Below are 19,293 nucleotides of genomic sequence, written 5' to 3'. Positions count from 1 at the left end.
GTAACCCTCCTACCTCTCTGGCTAATTAGGCTTTTCTATGTGGCCGTGTACTTAAAGCCCCTAATCTGCGGGGAAAAGGCATCTACTCCGAAGAATAATGCAAAACTGAGAGAAGTAGATGAAGTCATAACCGAATAGCCACTGCTCAATATTTTAGCAATGACGTTTAGAAACAAAGTTTGGTTAACTTAATATATTTTTAATTACGTAAACTAGTTTTTTAATTAATAGTAGTTAGTGGAAAATTTGGAAGAAACGTTTTCAAAGTATGGCGTTAATGAAATAACCAACGGTCGTTAGTTCCTTACCGGAACAAGAGTAATTAAACTGAAACTGAACTTTATACTCGTAAGCAATTTTACGTAAGATTAGTTATTGGCGTCATGACGTATGAACAGCACCTGACGCACACTTTCAAGAAGTTAACAGCACACATCACAGTAGTCAGATAATAATCAAATAACAGACACATAGCCGCGTGGGATTAGCCGAGCGGTCTCAGGCGCTGCAGTCATGGGACTGTGCGGCTGGTCCCGGCGGAGGTTCGAGTCCACCCTCGGGCATGGGTGTGTGTGTTTGTCTTTCGGATAATTTAGGTTAAATAGTGTGTAAGGTTAGGGACTGATGACCTTAGCAGTTAAGTCCCATAAGATTTCACACAAATTTGAACATTTTTGAGCAAACACATACAACATATCAATTAAAGTAAGAGTTTTTACTGAATGTGGACAGAAGCTTTTTGTTACGTTACTCACCGTAATACTCACTGTCGTAATTGTAGCAAGCAGAAAGGTTGTTTGAATTTAGCAGTTACTTCGACATTTCTTTGTAATAAAAGTTACAAATTTTGCCAAAAGCTATAAATTAGAACTGCGCTTTGACAATGAAATTCAGTGTCCAAATTCCGTAAAGTTTTATTACCAATTTTTTTATTATGAAAGTTGCTCTAATGAATGAATTAATTAATTAATTAATTAATACTGGCTTTTGCATCTTCTATCTCTGACATCATTCATACTACAGCGAAAGATTTAATTATCAGGTAATTGTCCAAAGTTGTAAAAATTATTGTTGTTGTTGTGGTCTTCAGTCCTGAGACTGGTTTAATGCAGCTCTCCATGCTACTCTATCCTCAGCAAGCTTCTTCATCTACCATTACTTACTGCAACCTACATACTTCTGAATCTGATTAGTGTACACATCTCTTGGTCTTCCTCTACGATTTTTACCCTCCACACTGCCCTCCAATACTAAATTTGTGATCCCCTGATGCTTCAGAACATGTCCTACCACTCGATCCCTTCTTCTAGTCAAGTTGTGCCACAAACTCCTCCCCAATTCTGTTCAACACCTCCTTATTAGTTATGTGATCTACCCATCTAATCTTCAGCATTCTTCTGTAGCACCACATTACGAAAGCTTCTATTCTCTTCTTGTCTAAACTATTTATCGTCCACGTTTCACTTCCATGCATGGCTACACTACATACAAATACTTTGAGAAACAACTTCCTGACACTTAAATCTATACTCAATGTTAACAAATTTCTCTTCTCCAGAAATGCTTTCCTTGTCATTGCCAGTCTACATTTTATATCCTATCCACTTCGACCATCATCAGTTATTTTGCTCCCCAAATAGCAAAACTCCGTTACTACTTTGTCTCATTTCCTAATCTAATTCCCTCAGCATCACCCGACTTAATTCGACTACATTCCATTATCCTCGTTTTGCTTTCGTTGATGTTCATCTTATATCCTCCTTTCAAGACACTGTCCATTCCGTTCAACTGGTCTTCCAAGTCCTTTGCTGTCTCTCACACAATTACAATGTCGTCGGCGAACCTCAAGGTTTTTATTTCTTCTCCATGGATTTTAATACCTACTCCGAACTTTACTTTTGTTTCCTATACTGGTTGCTCAATATACAGATTGAATAGCATCGGGGAGAGGCTACAACCCTGTCTCACTCCGTTCCCAACCACTGCTTCCCTTTCGTGCCCCTCGACTCTTATAACTGCCATCTGGTTCCTGTACAAATTGTAAATAGCCTTTCGCTCCCTGTATTTTACCCCTGCCACCTTTAGAATTTGAGTGAGAGTATTCCAGTCAACATTGTCAAAAGCTTTCTCTAAGTCTACAAATGCTAGAAACGTGGTTTTGCCTTTCCTTAATCTTTCTTCTAAGATAAGTCTTAAGGCCAGTATTGCCTCACGTGTTCCAACATTTCTACGGAATCCAAACTGATCTTCCCCGAGGTTGGCTTCTACCAGTTTTTCCATTCGTCTGTAAAGAATTCGCATTAGTATTTTGCAGCTGTGACTTATTAAACTGATAGTTCGGTAATTTTCGCATCTGTCAACACCAGCTTTCTTTGAAATTGGAATTATTATATTCTTCTTGGAGTCTTGTTTTGATAATCTAATAAATTAATGTTCACTTCAATTTCAGTTTTTTTCTGATTACCTCGGTTCATACAAAGGGACAGGAGGGATACTACTTGGATAATGACTAGGAAAATTATTTACGTGACATGCACGAAAACAATGTTATTTAAGCAATAAAATTCCATTTACGCTAGGCAGGCTATTACAATTCTAGCTATATAAAAAGTGTAAACCCTACTTCTCTTCATGATGCCGTTGGTTTACCGAGTGACTTCATTTAGCGGTAAATAGGGCACAGGTCGATCTTCTGGCCGTACCATAGCCAATAACAAGGGCCCACAGTACTGTTGATGTTATGTGAATTACTGTTGCTGCATTTGTACTGTACCCAATAAATCCACAGCTTGCCCACATTAAACATCCGCCAAAACAACCAATTCAGTTTTTACTGCTCCGAACCTCGGAAACAGACTTTTTGTCTTCGCACTTTGCATAACCACACCGTGGAATACACGAAACCAACGACACCAATCGTCTCCTTGCGACTCCTAACTGCTACATTTTTGGCGCGCTCGCACGCCCAGCGATAATGCTTTTACAATTTATTACACTCTTTGACAATAGCTTTTTCCCTGACTAGGCCAGCGTGTCTACTTTCAAAATGTTAACATTCCATGCGTATTCTCTTTTTTAAATAACAAACAGAATTTATAACTTGACCACATATTTGCAAGAATAATATTCAGCACAAGTAATAAAGCAAACTTCGCAAAACAAGTAGAAAATGTATGATCATGGATAGAGTTGTGGTGTTACAAGCCTACTTAATAGCGGGTATGTCCACCTTCGACATGGATAACAGCGGCGACGCGTCGTGTCATGGAAGCAAATTGGGAACTTCGTAGATTGCTGGAGGGAGTTGTCACGACATCTGCACACACAAGCTACCTAATCACCGTAAATTCCGGGGGGAGGGGGGGGGAGGGGGGGCGTGATGAGCTCTGACGCCACTTTCAATCACATCCCTCGGAAGATGTTCTCCGTAGTTGAGAACGAAACGTCAGGGAGAAGAAGTTCTACAGATCGACCACGGCAACTTAGCCCGGAAGTGTTTACTGATGAAGACATTCCAGATGTGTTCGATCGGGTTCAGATCTGGCGGTGAGTTTTGGGGGGGGGGGGCGGAGGGGATGTAACCGTCCCCTCACTTATCGACATTAATGACAGTGAAAAATTAAACCGCGTGTACCTAATGGAAAGCAATCGTCATCGAAGTTAATCCGTCGCTAAAGAGGCAGGAAGGGTTACATCTAAATCAAAGGAAAAATGCAAATGAAATTGGTGGAAATTAATTTCGAAAAAGGGTAAAGTTAATAAAGAAAGTAAATGTGCGGTCGTTACGTTAACAATTAACTAGCGTTCATTAGATATTTGAGATTTGGGGAAAATTACGGTCGCCAGTCCTATGGACAACTACTATAATAACTGAAAAAGAAAGGTTAATGCACATACAAATAGCACTAAAAGCGTGGCAACTTAAGGTTGACACGTGTTGTGTGAAAACTGAATGTTTGTCAGAAGTAATAAATTTCGCTACACTCTGACTTAATTTCGCAAAAGAATTAATAAAACCGAAAAATTGAAAGTTAATTTAGTGACAAATTAATAGTGAGCTTTGTTTCTGAAGCACTACGAAATTAAATAAAATAAGGTTAGTCTTGGGCTACCTCAACAATCATTTCAAAAGCTACTTGAATCTACGCAATTTAGAAATAAGAGATTTGACTTTGACCGTGAATTAAATGATTCTGAACAATTAACAATAGTAAAATTTAGTACGTACCAAGCTGAGCTGCAGTCACAGATAAGCTAAAATATGGTAACAAAACTCGCACTCTTAATTTGTGTTTGTGTAATCTAAATATTGTAGCCAGCTATGAATACCTTAACTAAACTTTGAAATTAAAGCAGTGAAATGGAATGATATTACTTTAATGCTGGCGTTTGAATTTCGACGACACTCGGGTTCATTCCGGAAAAGGAAGGGACCCTGCTTGGTAATGCAATTGGGACAATGAGCAACAAAGATTCCTGTTATGTTGCTGTAATTTTGTGAGGCAAATGGAACAATTTTAAAAGCTGTCTTCCATGTTGGTTGATTGAAGGTTTGAAGCCGTCGATCGAGGAGATGGCGACAGTCACTCATTGTCGGCCGTCGCTGTTGCAGAAGCTGGATGTTGGCGCGCCTTCTTCTCGACACGGTCACCAGGCGAAACGGGCTCTTGATGTGTGCAGCTAATGCTTCCCGTCCGCGACACCGTGTCGGAAACTATCATAGCAAGTCGAGCGCAATTACATGCTGCCAAACCGCGAAAGCGCGGCAACTCGCGGGAGTGTCACACAACACACCTGCTCCACTGCACCACCCCAGCCAGACTCTCTCTGCCCGCGCTCCACGCGGCAGAGTTAACACTACCAAAGATCCTAAACACTTTGGTCCTCCACACGACCTATCGATGTAATCGTTCGATAGCATAGTTTTCCCTAGGCAAGACCCAGCGTAAAAATACAAATAATATTTACAATTCAAAGCAATTATACATCGACATATATACATCGACATATATATATATATATATATATATATATATATATATATATATATATATATATATATAATTATAAAGATTGTTCCCCTTTAGGAGAGCGATTGAACTTGAATTCATAATTTCATCTTCGGATGTTTTTCTTCTTTGCTTCCCAAAACCTCCTCATCCTCTCAGAATGCTCCTTCTTCCGTTCCTCTGTCCATTTTTTACCGGGCTGACGCGATGTTCTTTCCCCAAACCTCACACTTGTGATTTTATGCCGGCACTCGGTGCGATCTTCGAGATTTTTTATGTTGATCTGCTGTAGATCCCTCTGGACTTCTTTCAGCCATTCTGTGCCACATTTACTCCTTGTTATAACGTTGAATAATTTCTTTGCCCTTCTGGAGTCTTCCATCCTGTAGATGTGTGTATAAAATTTGGCTCGGCGCTTTCTGACTTCATCTGTTACTATGTTGATCTTTCTATAGAGTTCGTTTTGTGGTCTCTTCATCCAAATGCCATTTTTGTTGATTGGACCGTAAATCTTCCTGAGAATTTTTCTTTCCTGCTTTTCTATTTCCTTAATTTTTGAATGACCGTCAATCACCATTGTTTCAGCTGCATAGATTGCTTCTGGAAGAATCACTGTCGTATAGTGCCTTAATTTTGCGTCTGTCGAAATGCACTTCTTGTTGTAATGCGCCCATGTTAGCTTGTAGGCCTTCTGGAGCTTGGTGATTCTTTGTTCATTGGCAATTCCGTTTAATCCTGAGGACTGTACAGTTTCACCGAGGTATTTAAAATGGCAGAGTTGGGCAATTTTGCCATATTTTGTTATTATATACATACATGTATATATACATATATATATATATATATATATATATATATATATATATATATATATAGTAAAACAATTACAATATATAAGGACACAGAAATGTCATATCTTCAGGTAACAAAATAAGGAAAACAATTTATAGTACAATAGATGGAAATAGGAGGATACGCGTTTCCGGCGTTGTAGGGGGAGGCAGCATCTTAATTGCAGCTCACTCATTTTCCCTCGAACCACTCCATCACACTGCTGGATTTGTGACATGGCGCATTATCTTGCTGAAAAATGCCACTGCCATCGGGAAGCACGATCGTCCTGAAGGACTGTAAGTGGTCTGTAGCCAGTCTACGATAGACCTTGGCTGCCTTGCATGAGCTCCACTGGACCCGTGGATATCCACGTGAATGTTAACCAGAGTATAATGGAGCCGCCGACAGCTTGTCTCTGTCCCGCAGTACAAATGTCAAGCAGGGGTCTCCCTGGAAGAAGGCCGATTCGCGCCTATCCGTCGGCGTGATGAGGAAGGTGTCATGATTCATCAGACGGTGCAACGATCTGCCACTGAGCCAACGTCCAGTGCCGATGATCACCTGTCCATTTCAGTCGTAGTTGCCGATATCGTGGTGTTGACATTGGTTCATGCATGGGTCGTCGGCTGCGGAAACCCATCGTCAGGAGTGTCGGCGCGCTGTGTGTTCAGACACACTTGTACTCTGACCAGCATTACTGTCTGATGTTAGCTCCGCCACAGTTCGCCGCCTGTCCTGTTTTACCAGTCTGCCCAGCCTACGACGTCCGACATCTGTAAAGAGTGGTGGTCGCCCAATACCACGACGTCTAGGCATGGTTTCACCGTGATTTCGCCACCTGTTGAAGCCGCTCACCACGGCAGTCCTAGAACACCCGACAAGTCGTGCAGTTTCCGAAACTCTCGTGCCGAGCCTTCGGGCCAATGGCTCGCCTTCCCGATTCCACACACGGACAGCACGCTCACTGTTACTACATGCACCGTGCGTGTATGTAACTAGAAGTCATTCCTCGTCAGGAGACGCTGCTATCGCCTGGACTGTTCTGTGTTGGTAGTTGGTCGGTGGTCGTAATGATCTGGCCGATAGTGTACTTACTCCTTAGGGAAATGCCGCTACAAAAGGAACTATGCGACCAAGGCACACGACCGCAACCGGCCTATTGTTGGTAGGCAAGACACAGCATGTTTCCTCGGAAGTGCCCCAAGGAAGTGTTTTGGATTCCTTACTGCTCATATTGTACGTTAATGACTTAACCAAAAATACTAACGGTCATAGTCAGGGGTCAATCATTATGAGATGGATAGATGGTGCGATGGTGCACGCACCCGACTCGTGAGTAAGGTTAAAATTGCCACCCTACCATGTAGGTTAGATTTTCTGCGTTTTCGGCAGACAAGTTCATGCAGATTTCGGTTCCTCTGAACGTCTGTGTTTCCTGTGCGTGGCACGTTCTCCCCTACTATTGCAGCCACTTCATTTGTTATATTTGCAAGTCTACCTCTGAATTTCTACCGTTTATTTCATTGTAGGGCCCTCATAAGACGGAGGATAAGTGAAGAAATTCGGCCGCGCGGGATTAGCCGAGCGGTCTCAGACGCTGCAGTCATGGACTGTGCGGCTGGTCCCGGCGTTGGTTCGACTCGTCCCTCGGGCATGGGTGTGTGTGTTCGTCCTAAGGACAATTTAGGTTAAGTAGTGTGTAAGCTTAGGGACTGATGACCTTAACAGTTAAGTCCCATAAGATTTCACACACATTTGAACATTTGAAGAAATTCGTATCTTCGTACGAGATCTTATGTCCGTTAGTTCGGCTATCACTGACTTTTCCAGTTTCCTTAATATTGTGTGAGGCTAACACATCAGCTGTTTATGCGAAGCCAAGGAGCAGCGTCCGAGTTTCTTTCCAGATATCGTCCAGCGCTCGGTCCTTAGAAACGTTACTATCGACGGGACACTGAACTCTTATTTTCCTTCAGACTTTGCACGAACTGCGTTATTATGTTGGGTCGATACAATCAGAATACTAATATGCTAATTTCTCTCTCTCTTTTCTGCAGGATTCACTCTTCTCTCCTTCGGCAGGCTTCCGCCTGCTCTGCAAATGATGTTTATACTTTCCGGCTCTGCCGACGGGTGTCGGGAGTATATGGAAGACGAAGCCTTGCGGACCTTGATCGACTCCCGGGACCGGAAGTTCGACCTCGTCATACTGGAGACGTTCTTCAACGAGTGTCTGCTCGCCTTCGCGCACAAGTTTGGGACTCCAGTCGTGCAGGCGGTCGCTTTAGGCGGTGGAGCCAGCTGGATGAACGACATGGTCGGGAACCCCTACCCGCTGGCCTACGTCCCTGAAACCTGCCTACCGTACACCAGCAACATGAACCTCCTCCAGCGTGCCAACAACGTCTTCACCGCATCGCTTTTCAGACTTTACCGCCAGTTCTTTTATCTCCCAGCTATGGACAGAGTGGTCAAGGAGTACTTCAAAGACATCACGGTGCCTCCTATAGCGGAACTAGAGCGCAATACTTCCCTCTTGCTGCTCAATTCGCACTTCAGCTTCCAATACGCGAGGCCGTTCGTACCAAACGCCGTGGAGGTCGCCGGTATGCACATCAGACCCCCTAAGAAACTTCCACAAGTAAGTTGTGTACATTTTTCTCATATCTGTAAACATTAGCACGTATTAATACTTACTCCTTACGGGAAATGAAGCTACAAACGGAACTATGCGACCAAGGCACACGACCGCAAACGGCCTATTGTTGGTAGGCAAGACAAAGCATGTTTTCTCGGATGTGCCCCAAGGAAGTGTTTTGGATTCCTTGCTGCTCATATTGTACGTTAATGACCTAGCCAAAAATACTAACGGTATTATTTATTTTATTTACACGTCTAGTTCCGTAGAACCAAATTGAGGAGCAAACCTCCAAGGTCATGGAACGTGTCAGTACATGAAATTACAACATAAAATTAATAACAGCTAAAATAAAATGCTTATGAACCCAAAAAAAGTCAACCCCTAAGTTTAAGTGAACGTGATCAACAATATAACATAGCAATCAGCTTAATTCTTCAAGCATCTCCTCTACAAAATAGAATGAGTGACCCATGAGGACACTCTTCAGTTTCGATTATAAAGCGCGTGAATTACTGCTAAGATTTTTGAATTCTTCTGGTAGCTTACTGAAGATGGGTGCTGGAGTGTACTGCACACCTTTCTGCACAAGAGTTAGGAAAGTGCGATCCAAAATGCCAGATTGGATTTCTGCCTAGAATTAACTGAGTGAAAGCTGCTAATTCTTGGGAATAAGCGGATATCGTTAACAAGAAACGACAGTAAAGAATATATGTACAGGGTGTCCCATTTATCTTGACCACCCTAAATAACTGTTTGTCCAGATGCAAATTAAAAAAGTTTGAAGCAAATGTTCTTTAGACGACAGGGGGACATCAATCGGCAAGATTGCCTTCGTTGTAGCTCTGTTTTTACAAAGATATGAACGGTGGTATGACTTTCTCAAATGGCACCCTGTATTTTTTATTCGGTAATTCATTTCCTCTCCTAAAGACCTATTAAAAAGTGTATCACAGTGTACCACTCACTGAAACACAACGTTATTAATTACATAACAAACATTGTCTTTGAGCCCGGAATCAAAAACTCGTCCACTTGCTGGAGTTGTCAGAAACCAAATGAAAACCAAGTAAAATCATAACACAAAATTGACTTTGACTCTCCTGTACCATTGCCCAGGTGTAAACATTCAAAGGTGTTCAAAGTGGTGACCCTGGACACCGATACACTGGTGCACTCGTTGAATGAAAGAATTATTTATACTGCTTCCAGTGTTGGCTGCTAAAGAGCGATACGTTCCTACTGTCCTCTGGAGTTGTTGGAATATAGCGATACACAACGTCTTTAATGCATCCCCAAAGAAAAAAGTCCAGAGGATTTAAATCAGGAGACCTAGCAGGCTAAGTAACTGTTCCTCCTCGACCAACCCATCTGACAGGATACCTTCGGTTCAGAATACAACGTGCACGCAAGGCATTATGTGCTGGACATCCACCGTGTTGATACCACATAAGTATTCTGGTTCTTAGCGGCACTTCATCTAGAACAGGAGGAAGAATTCGTCTGGGGAAGTCCGCATACGCTGTGCCGTTTAGACTAACATTGATGAAATAAGAGCCAATAACTGTAGTACGAAGCATCCCACACCAGACGTTAACTCTTCATTGACGCTGATGTTCCACCTGTCTAAGCCATTGTGGGTTGTCGCTGGACCGATAATGCATGTTCCTTGTATTTACGTTTCCTTTGAGAAGGAACATTCATCGATAAATATAACATTGGAAAAGTAGTTCGGGTTGGCGAGGATTTGCTGCTGTGCCCACTGACAGAACTGTACACAATTCTGGAAATCATTCCGATGCAGTTCTTGATGTAGGTTTACATGGTAAGGATGCAACCAGTGACGTGTAAGAATACGATGTACACTGGCTTTAGGAATGCCAATCTCGTGTTCGAGCTGTCGTGTGCTCACATGTGGATTCATAGCAACGGAAGCGAGAACAGAACTTCGGCAACTTCGTCTGTGCGAATGCTACATTTTCTCGCTCGCTCGCTCGCTCTAAAACTCTGGCTCCGTATGCCAGGTGTGGGGGCAGCTTAAGCAGCGGAGCTGCTGTTCCTGCGGCGCCCTCTTTTGGGTGCAGTGGGACCTAACGTGTTGAGCTGTCCTCACTGGGTGTCGTTGATTGTGACGCCCGTTGTTTCTATGTCGGCCTGCAAGAGAAGACTACTCTCGCAGTAGGTCGGTCCAACGTGCCGTTGGCCTGTGGTGGACCTGGTGGCCCAGACCAGGGATGAGGCGGCTGCGAGAGTGTTCTGCATTGCTGTAGAACACTCTGGCGATTTGCCGGAAGCGATCCCGCAGGAAAGGGATGCCAGCTTCCTCGTCGGGTAGCGAGGCGGCTTGTGGAGCGCAAGTCGCAGCGCCCTATTTTGCACGCGTTGGAGCGTCGCAATGAGCGTCGCTGCCGCGTTACCCCACACCACGGCCGCGTATTCCAGTACCGGCCGGACAAGGGACAGGTACATGGTGAGGCCGTGGCGCGGAGGAAGTGTCGATGGAGCGTTGAGCAGTGGGTAAAGCGCACGAAGGCGCCCCACTGCCCGCCCTCTGACGTCTCGGACGTGTGGCAGCCACGTCAGGTGCCTGTCCAACGTCACCCCGAGGTATTTGCCGGTCCGCAACCGTGGGATGGGGCCCCCCACGATAGTGACCGGCGGCGGGTCCGGCGGCAGCCTCTTTCTGCTGGAGACGTACAGGGAGTACAGCAGGGGGCCGAGGACCGACCCCTGCGGCACTCCCGCTCAAATCTACTCCGACGTGGAATGTGCGTCCCGAGAGATACGAGCGCAGAAGGACCACGTGCGACGTCGGTACTCCGTGCACAAAAAGTTTGTAGACGAGTCCGTCGAGCCACACGCAGTCGAAGGCCTCGGAGACGTCGAGAAGCACCGCCCCCAGGTTCTCCCGCGTCTCCAGCGCTCGCGTCGCCTGCTCCACGAGGCGCAACAGCTGCTGGGTGGTCGAGTGGCCGCTCCGGAACACGAACTGTTCCTCGGGGATGAGTTGCTGTTCCGTCACGTGGCGTGGCAGCCGCTCCACGTACAACCTCTCAAAGACTTTTGAGAGGGACGAGAGCAGGCTGATCGGCCGGTAGTGGAGTACCATCATATGGTTGCCCGAATCATCAGCGAACCCTGTCATTCTTCGCTCTTGTGTCGTAAACTTGGCCAGAAGTTGGAAGCTGTGAGACACGAGAATCGCCCGACCAAATGACGCGCTCCCACCGTTCAACAGCCGAGGTTTTGTGTCTTCGGGACCATTTCTTCCTGTTACGGGCATTTGCGTACCCTGGTTATGGAGCACCTTCGTGTTGTTTAAGTGCTGACAGGGTTCGGGACTGAGACACCCACTTCTACAGTGACTTTCGCAGCGGTCATCCTCTTACTTTTCGTCACAATCCTCTTCAGTGACCGTGTGTCACGATCGGTCAACACACACGTTCGACCGCGTTGTGACTCAGCGGATGGCGTTTCTCCGTTTTCCCCGCATGCGGTATAAATCTTCGATACGGTGCCTCTTGAAACACCACACTCTTCGGCTCCCTCGGATACGGAATCACCCAGCAGACGAGCAGCAACAACGTGCCCACGTTGGGAAAAAATGGTTCAAATGGCTCTAAGCACCATGGGACTTAACATCTGAGGTCATCAGTCCCCTAGAGTTAGATCTACTTAAACCTAAGTAACCTAAGGACAGCACACACACGGCGACACGGACGGGGGACTGCGTCCAGGCGACGCTGGGTGGGAATGTGGGTCGGTCGAGGAAGTCCGCGCAGGTGTTGTAAACACTGTGTCCGGATGGCGCAGTGGTTCACACAACAGCCTAGCAATCTGCAGATCCCAGGTTCGAATCTCGATGTGGCACACATTTTCACTCTCCGCCGCTGCTGCCGCAGAAAGTCCTTATGCAGCTGACATCAACAGTTCGTCCCACTTCCTCTCCTTTCTCCCTGCTCCACCTTTAATTTACTTAATATGTGTCACAGGTGCAGATACCGAGTAGTATCTGTTCTTTCCGACATGTTCGAAAAAACAGTCACTACGCATTCATATAACACTTGAATACATTCACAATTGAATACTTCTTATCTATTTTTTCGGAATAATTGTTGTTATTGTTGTGATCTTCAGTCCAGAGACTGGTTTGATGCAGCTCTCTATGCTAGTTCATCCTGTGCAAGCTTCTTCGTCTCCGAATAACTACTGCAACTCATACCATTCTGAATCTGCTTAGTGTATCCATCCCTTGGTCCCCCTCTACGATTTCTTATCCTCTACGCTACCCTCCAGTACTAAATTGGTAATGCCTTGATGCCTCGGAACATCCGATCCCTTCTTCTGGTCAAGCTGTGCCACAAATTCCTCTTCTCCCCAATGCTCCCCTCCTCATTAGTTATGTGATCTACCCATCGAATCTTCAGCATTCTTCTGTAGCATCACATTTCGAAAGGTTCTGTTCTCTTCTTGTCTAAATTATTTATTGTCCATGTTTCACTTCCATACATGGCGACACTCCATACAAATATTTTCAGAAAAGGCTTCCTAACCCTTACTTCTATACTCGATGCTAACAAATTTCTCTTCTTCGGAAACGCTTTCTTGCCATTGACAGTCTACATTTTATACCCTCTCTACTTCGGCCGTCATCAGTTATTTTGCTCCCCAAATAGCAAAACTCTTTTACCACTTTAAGTTCCTCATTTCCTAATCTAATTCCCTCAGCATCACCCGACTTAATTCGACTACATTCCATTATCCTCGTTTTGCTTTTGTTGATGTTCATCTTATATCCTCCTTTCAAGACACTGTCCATTCCGTTCAACTGCTCTTCCAAGTCCTTTGCTGTCTCTGATAGAATTACAATGTTATCGGCGAACCTCAAAGTTTTTATTTCTTCTCCATGGATTTTACTTCCTGCTCCAAATTTTGCTTTTGTTTCCTTTACTGCTTCCTCGATATACAGATTTAATAACACTGAGGATATGCTACAAACCTGTCTCTATCCCTTCTCAACCACTGCTTCCCTTTCGTGCCTGCCGTCTGGTTTCTGCTCAAACTGTAAATAGCCTTTCGCTTCCCTGTGTTTGATCCCTGCCACCTTCAGAATTTGAAAGAGAGTATTCCGGTCAACATTGTCAAAAGCTTTCTCTAAGCCTACATATTCTAGAAACGTAGGCATTTCGGAATAATTATACAAATACAAATAATGAGAGTAATTTTAAATTGAAATTACAGTTTCAAATGAAATTGGAAATACATCTTGTGTCAGTTTTATATATTAGTTCTGTTTGTGAATTAATATAAGAGTGAATTAGAATTTTAGATCTACAGTTTTGATTACAGTGGGTCACCTCTACATGATGGTAGATATGAAAGTCTAATTAATTCTTATGCAGGGTGTATCAAAAAGAATCATCCGATTTTTAAAAATGTTGACTATTATGTTGTTTGAGATATGTGCGTGAAAAATGTACTGTTGGAAAGAAAAAACTCCAGTTTTACATGGTTCCGCTAGGTAGCAGCAGTGTGCACCCACTCCAGTTCTGGTAAAAATGGTGTTGCGACAACAGAGAGCGTTTTGTGTCCTACGTTTTGCGCAGTGCCGGTCAGCAATAACTGTTCAGTGAGACTTTCGTACTAGGTACGCTGTGGATCCTCCTACAGCACAGAGCATTACACGATGGTATGAACAATGCCGAGAAACAGGTTGTTAGTGTAAAGGTAAATCGCTGGGCCGTCCCCAAGTGTCTGGCACAGACGTCGAAAGCATCTGTCATAGTTTCACAAGGAGTCCGCAAAAATCCGTTCGCCGTGCAGCTCGACTGCTCAACATCACCCGATGTCTGTCTGGCGTCATACACATGAAACCATGCAAAAGACAGCTACTGCAAGTTCTTCGCTAAGGCGACAAACAACAACGAGTGGAGTTGTGTAATTTCGTTCTTGGCAAGATGGAGGATGACAGTCTTCTTCCACACATAGTGTTTAGTGACGATGCAACATTCCATTTGCATGTAAGGTGAACCGTTATAAAAGTGAGAATATGGGGTACGGAACAACCACATGAAGTTGTACAACATGATAGGGAATCTCCAAAATTTAATGTCTTTTGTGCAGTTTCAGGGAAAAGGTGTATGGTCCATTTTTCATTTCCGAGACAATGTTACAGGAAGCACATGTCTCGATATGCTTGGGAACTTCCTTTTCCCACAGTTGTAGACTGATTCGAACGATTTCATCTACCAACAGTATGACGCACCGCCACAATGGTATTTGGAAGTGCGGGAATTTTTAAATCAAAGGATTATTGAACGATGGATCTGTTGCACTGGTGCAAATTATTCAGTCTCACATTACTGGCCTTCAAGGTTGCCAGACTAGACTGTGTGTGATTATTTTTTGTGTTTTTTTTTTTAAAAAATTCAGTTTATGTGGCTCCGTTACCAACAACAATGAATGAACTGAGACATAGCATAACAGCAGCTGTGGAAGCTGTAACTCAAGACATGCTAGCTGCAATGTGGAAACAATTTGAATACCGCATTGGCATGTACCGTGCATCTCAAGAGGGGCATATTGAACACCTATGAGAAGGCATGAGGAAAAAAAAACTTTTTGAGTTCCCTATTAATCAAAAAACAAAATTCATTGTATATATTTATTAGTTTCAGAAATATAGACGTACCAAATCGGATGGTATTTTTTGATACACCCTGTATTAGTTCATAAACAGAACTAATATATAAAACTGAAACAGATTTATTTCATAACATGAATACATGAATTTTAGAGTATTGTATTTTACAAGATATGATCACTCCCATTACAACTGGATCACACTTGAAGATAGCCGTAAACTATCCAGGGAAAGCCTACTAAATAAATTCTAATAACTGCTTTTAAACGCTGCCTCTAGGAAAATACTACAACGCCCTACGTATCGCTCCCATAGGGATCATGAGGTCAAGATTACATTAATTACAGCATACACAGAGGCACTGAAACAGTTATTTCCCCATCGATCCTTGAATGGAATGGGGAAAAATCCTGGAGGTTACTCTCTGGCTTGCATCTCACAGTGGTTTACAGATTATAGATGTAAATGTTGACACAGTCTCTCGTGGGATGACGTAATGATCACGTTTGCTGACCAGTCAACTGTCGGCTGCGGGAGGCCACTACACCAGGAGTTTCGGCAGTCAGTTGCTCCTGATAAAGGTCCAAATGGCTCTGAGCACTATGGGACTTAACATCTGAGATCATCAGTCCCCTAGAACTTAGAACTACTTAAACCTAAGTAACCTAAGGACATCACACACATCCATGCCCGAGGCAGGATTCGAACCTGCGACCGTAGCAGTCGCGCGGTTCCGGACTGAGCGCCTAGAACCGCGAGACCAACGCGGCCGGCCCTGATGGAGGTGACAGTGGTGATCGTCAAAAGCTTGAGGTTGTATTTCACGTGGCCAGAAAACGAAGAACATTTACACAAGGACGTCGTCGCGAGAAGGGTCATTCTCACCTTGCTGCAGTATCTTGAACTGTTCATGAAATACTCTGGATGTGTAACTTACTGACTGTGAACACAACCAGCACTAAAGGAAAAGGAATTAAAGTTTAGGGGGAAAAAATAAAATTGCTCAACTTGACCAATGGCAGTGTTTATCTATTAGAGATGGTAAAGGACTAAGAAAATAGTGGAACCGAACAGTGTCATAGAAAGATAACATGAATATTAAATAGTAATATGATGAGTGTAGTTGAATTAAATCAGGTGATGTAGGGGAGTTTTAGGTTAAGCAATGAGAGGCAAAATGTAGTAGATGGGTGTTGTTATTTGCACTGGAAACTACCTGGCGCCTGCAAAGTAGAGGCCAGATTGGCAGTAACGAGAAAAAAGTTTTCTGAAAAAGAGGCATACGTTAACAGAGAATGTAAATTTTAACAGATCTTTTTGGAAGCATTTCTGTAAAACTTTCGTCATATGGAACTGATACGTTTATGGTAGAACAGATAGGAACAGAATACAAGCTTTTGAGGGGTACAGGAATTCTGAAGATTAGATGGGTACATGGGCTAACCAGTGCAGAGATAATCAATCAAATCGGCGAGAGAATGGATTTATAGTAAAAATTGATCAGAAGAATACATCCTGAGCCATCAAGGAATAGTTAATTTGGTAATGAAGCGTCCCTGGTACTGGGGGGAAGTAAATTCTTGAGAGCAAGACTGAATGCAATAAGCAAGCTGAAATGTATGCAGGTCGCAGTAGTTTTGCAGACATGAAGAAAGTTGCACAGGAGAGATTGGTGCTGAAAGTTACGTTAATCCATAATTTCGAAAAAGACCACAACGAGTGAAGAGTGATAACTTGTACTGCGAGGAAAAACTTAAAATTATATTTTAGTACAATTATAGCGAAACTGTGAACCGAACATTATCGCAATGTGTCGTCTACAGAGATGCGTTTCATTCCAGGACCTGCAAAAATTTCTGGATGCTGCAACAGACGGTGTGATCTACTTCAGCTTGGGTAGCGCCGTACAAAGTGCAGACTTGCCAGAAGACATAATTAACGTCTTCCTCGGTGTGTTCTCCAAGCTCAAAGAGAAAATCATCTGGAAGTTTGAAACAGATACTCTCGCCAATCCGCCAGACAACCTCAAGATTGGAAAATGGTTTCCTCAGAGTGATATACTAGGTAAGTCTGTATACCTGCCGTTTGCCTGTAATAAGAATTACAAAACATCCTCAGTATCGCCTGCCTTTTTTTTTTAATTCACTCTCCCACGTTTGCTTCTTCACCTATATTGTCATTCATTATTAAAGATCAATAACATTCTAGTGAATCACCTTTTCTTTCCCCTTCTTCCACTCTCTCCAGCATCCTCAAGTGTACTTCTGAGTGGACGAACATATCGATAATATGGCGTCGATGAGACGATCACATCAATGATCAACACCACTCGCCAGCAAAGAACATCAACCGTATTGAACTTTTTTGATAGTTCTTAAATACTTTTGAGTCACTCGACTAGGTTCATGTACATTTATGTGAGGTACGTAATCTGGCAGTCATCGATTCTCCAGTTAATTCTCCAAGTTCTATTTGGCAAACTAAGCATTACGAGCAACAGTAAAGCAAATACAATGTAAGACCAAAAAAAGACGCATCACGAAGGAATTATCCAAATGGGACGCAATTCGGTAGATATGAGGTACATTTATAGACAAATCAATGATTAAAATTTCAGAAAAATTTGATGATCCATTCAGGAGGAAAAGCTTCACAAATTGGGTTAGTAAATAACACGCTGGTCCACATCTGGCCCTTACGCAAGCAGTTATTCGGCTTGGCATTGATTTATATGTTTGTCGGATGGCTCCCCGTGGGACATCTTGCCAAATTGTGTCCAACTGACGCGTTAGTGCTTCATCACTCTGTGGAACAAAAAAGTTTCAAAGCGCACAGCGAGTACGCTCCACAGCAGTGAAGGCAGCCATTTTAACTGTGCACTGCACTGGCGCTCCCGGTGGCGGAATGGGGTACTGATTCACAAGCTTGTGGTTGCTTGCAACAAAATGACACATCTACAGATTTCGTAAGTTATCTCAATAAATTTCTATATCATTACAAAGTTGTAAAGTCTTTTTTTAATCATAAAGACAATTTCTCACAGGGTTAACAACTGTGCCGTGATTAGCTTGACGTGGACTAACCGACCTTTGCTTCAGGTGAACAAAACTGAGTCTGGAGGTTTCACGGAACAAAATTATTTATTTCGGTAACAGTGTCTGCCGAACAGATTGGAAGAGCGGCTTCTCTCTTAAGTTGCGTACCAATCCGAACGTTAAACTCGCAGGTGAAACGTTCTAAACGCGCATATAAATAGTATCCGCAAGAGTCTGGTACTCAACGAAAGTTAATAAAATGGAAATAACAGAATCATACACAATTTCACATGTCAAAGAATAAACAATACAACAGAACACTAGACATGCTATGAAACCTAGCGTCCCCTTACAAACGGTCATAAATTGTCTTCTCTGTTCATCAACATGCTTGAGAATTTCTGATGTTACTTTCTTTCTTTCTCAGGTCACAAAAATATAAAAAATTATCAGTTGCTGCTTATTAATTCCTTACAATCAGTCATAAATTGTTTTCTCTTTTTATCAACATGCTTGACAATTTCTGATGTTACTTTCTTTCTTTCTTTCTCAGCTCACAAAAATATAAAGTTGTTTATGACTCACGGAGGAATGATGGGTTTGCAAGAAGCTCTCCATAATGGCGTGCCTCTACTTGGATTTCCTGTGTTTGGTGACCAAACACCAAATCTTATCAAAGCACAAGAGTCTGGATACGGCATTATGCTCAACTTTAACAATGTCACAGAAGAATCTTTGAATTGGGCTCTAAAAGAAATTCTCACAAATCCAAGGTAATGTTTCTACAGATTACTTTAAATCTGCTTGCACAAGAACGTAAGTAGATACTTTCTTTATTGCTGTCTCAGCTGTTGGAAGCTCTCAAACAGTTGAGACTGGTGCTTGAAACTCTTAGGATGTAGCTTTCACAGTAGATAACAAATTATTATGTACTACATGCTACGCCGGCCGCTGTGGCCGAGCGGTTATAGGCGCTTCAGTCCGGAACCACACGGCTGCTACGGTCGCAGGTTCGAATCCTGCCTCAGGCATGGATGCGTGTGATGTCGTTAGGTTAGTTACGTTTAAGTAGTTCTAAGTCAAGGGGACTGATGACCTCAGATGATAAGTCCCATAGTGCTTGGAGCCATTTGA

The 19,293-nt window shown here is 43.3% G+C and overlaps 1 protein-coding gene across 1 annotated transcript in view; it reads left to right on the top strand.

The window, feature by feature from the left end:
* Nucleotides 1-19,293, top strand: part of LOC124711681 (UDP-glucosyltransferase 2-like) — a 52,717-nt gene that overhangs the window by 9,391 nt on the left and 24,033 nt on the right. Inside the window, exons 2-4 of the mRNA XM_047241880.1 lie at nucleotides 7,901-8,484; nucleotides 16,966-17,188; nucleotides 18,713-18,932. Of these exons, the coding sequence (XP_047097836.1) occupies nucleotides 7,901-8,484; nucleotides 16,966-17,188; nucleotides 18,713-18,932 (1,027 nt within the window). The remainder of the gene's footprint in view (nucleotides 1-7,900; nucleotides 8,485-16,965; nucleotides 17,189-18,712; nucleotides 18,933-19,293) is intronic.

This window comes from Schistocerca piceifrons, chromosome 8, assembly GCF_021461385.2.
Source record: "Schistocerca piceifrons isolate TAMUIC-IGC-003096 chromosome 8, iqSchPice1.1, whole genome shotgun sequence".
Classification (NCBI taxonomy): domain Eukaryota; kingdom Metazoa; phylum Arthropoda; class Insecta; order Orthoptera; family Acrididae; genus Schistocerca; species Schistocerca piceifrons.
The sequence above is the reverse complement of the archived record's forward strand: the minus strand, read 5'-3'. Positions and strand labels throughout refer to the sequence as shown.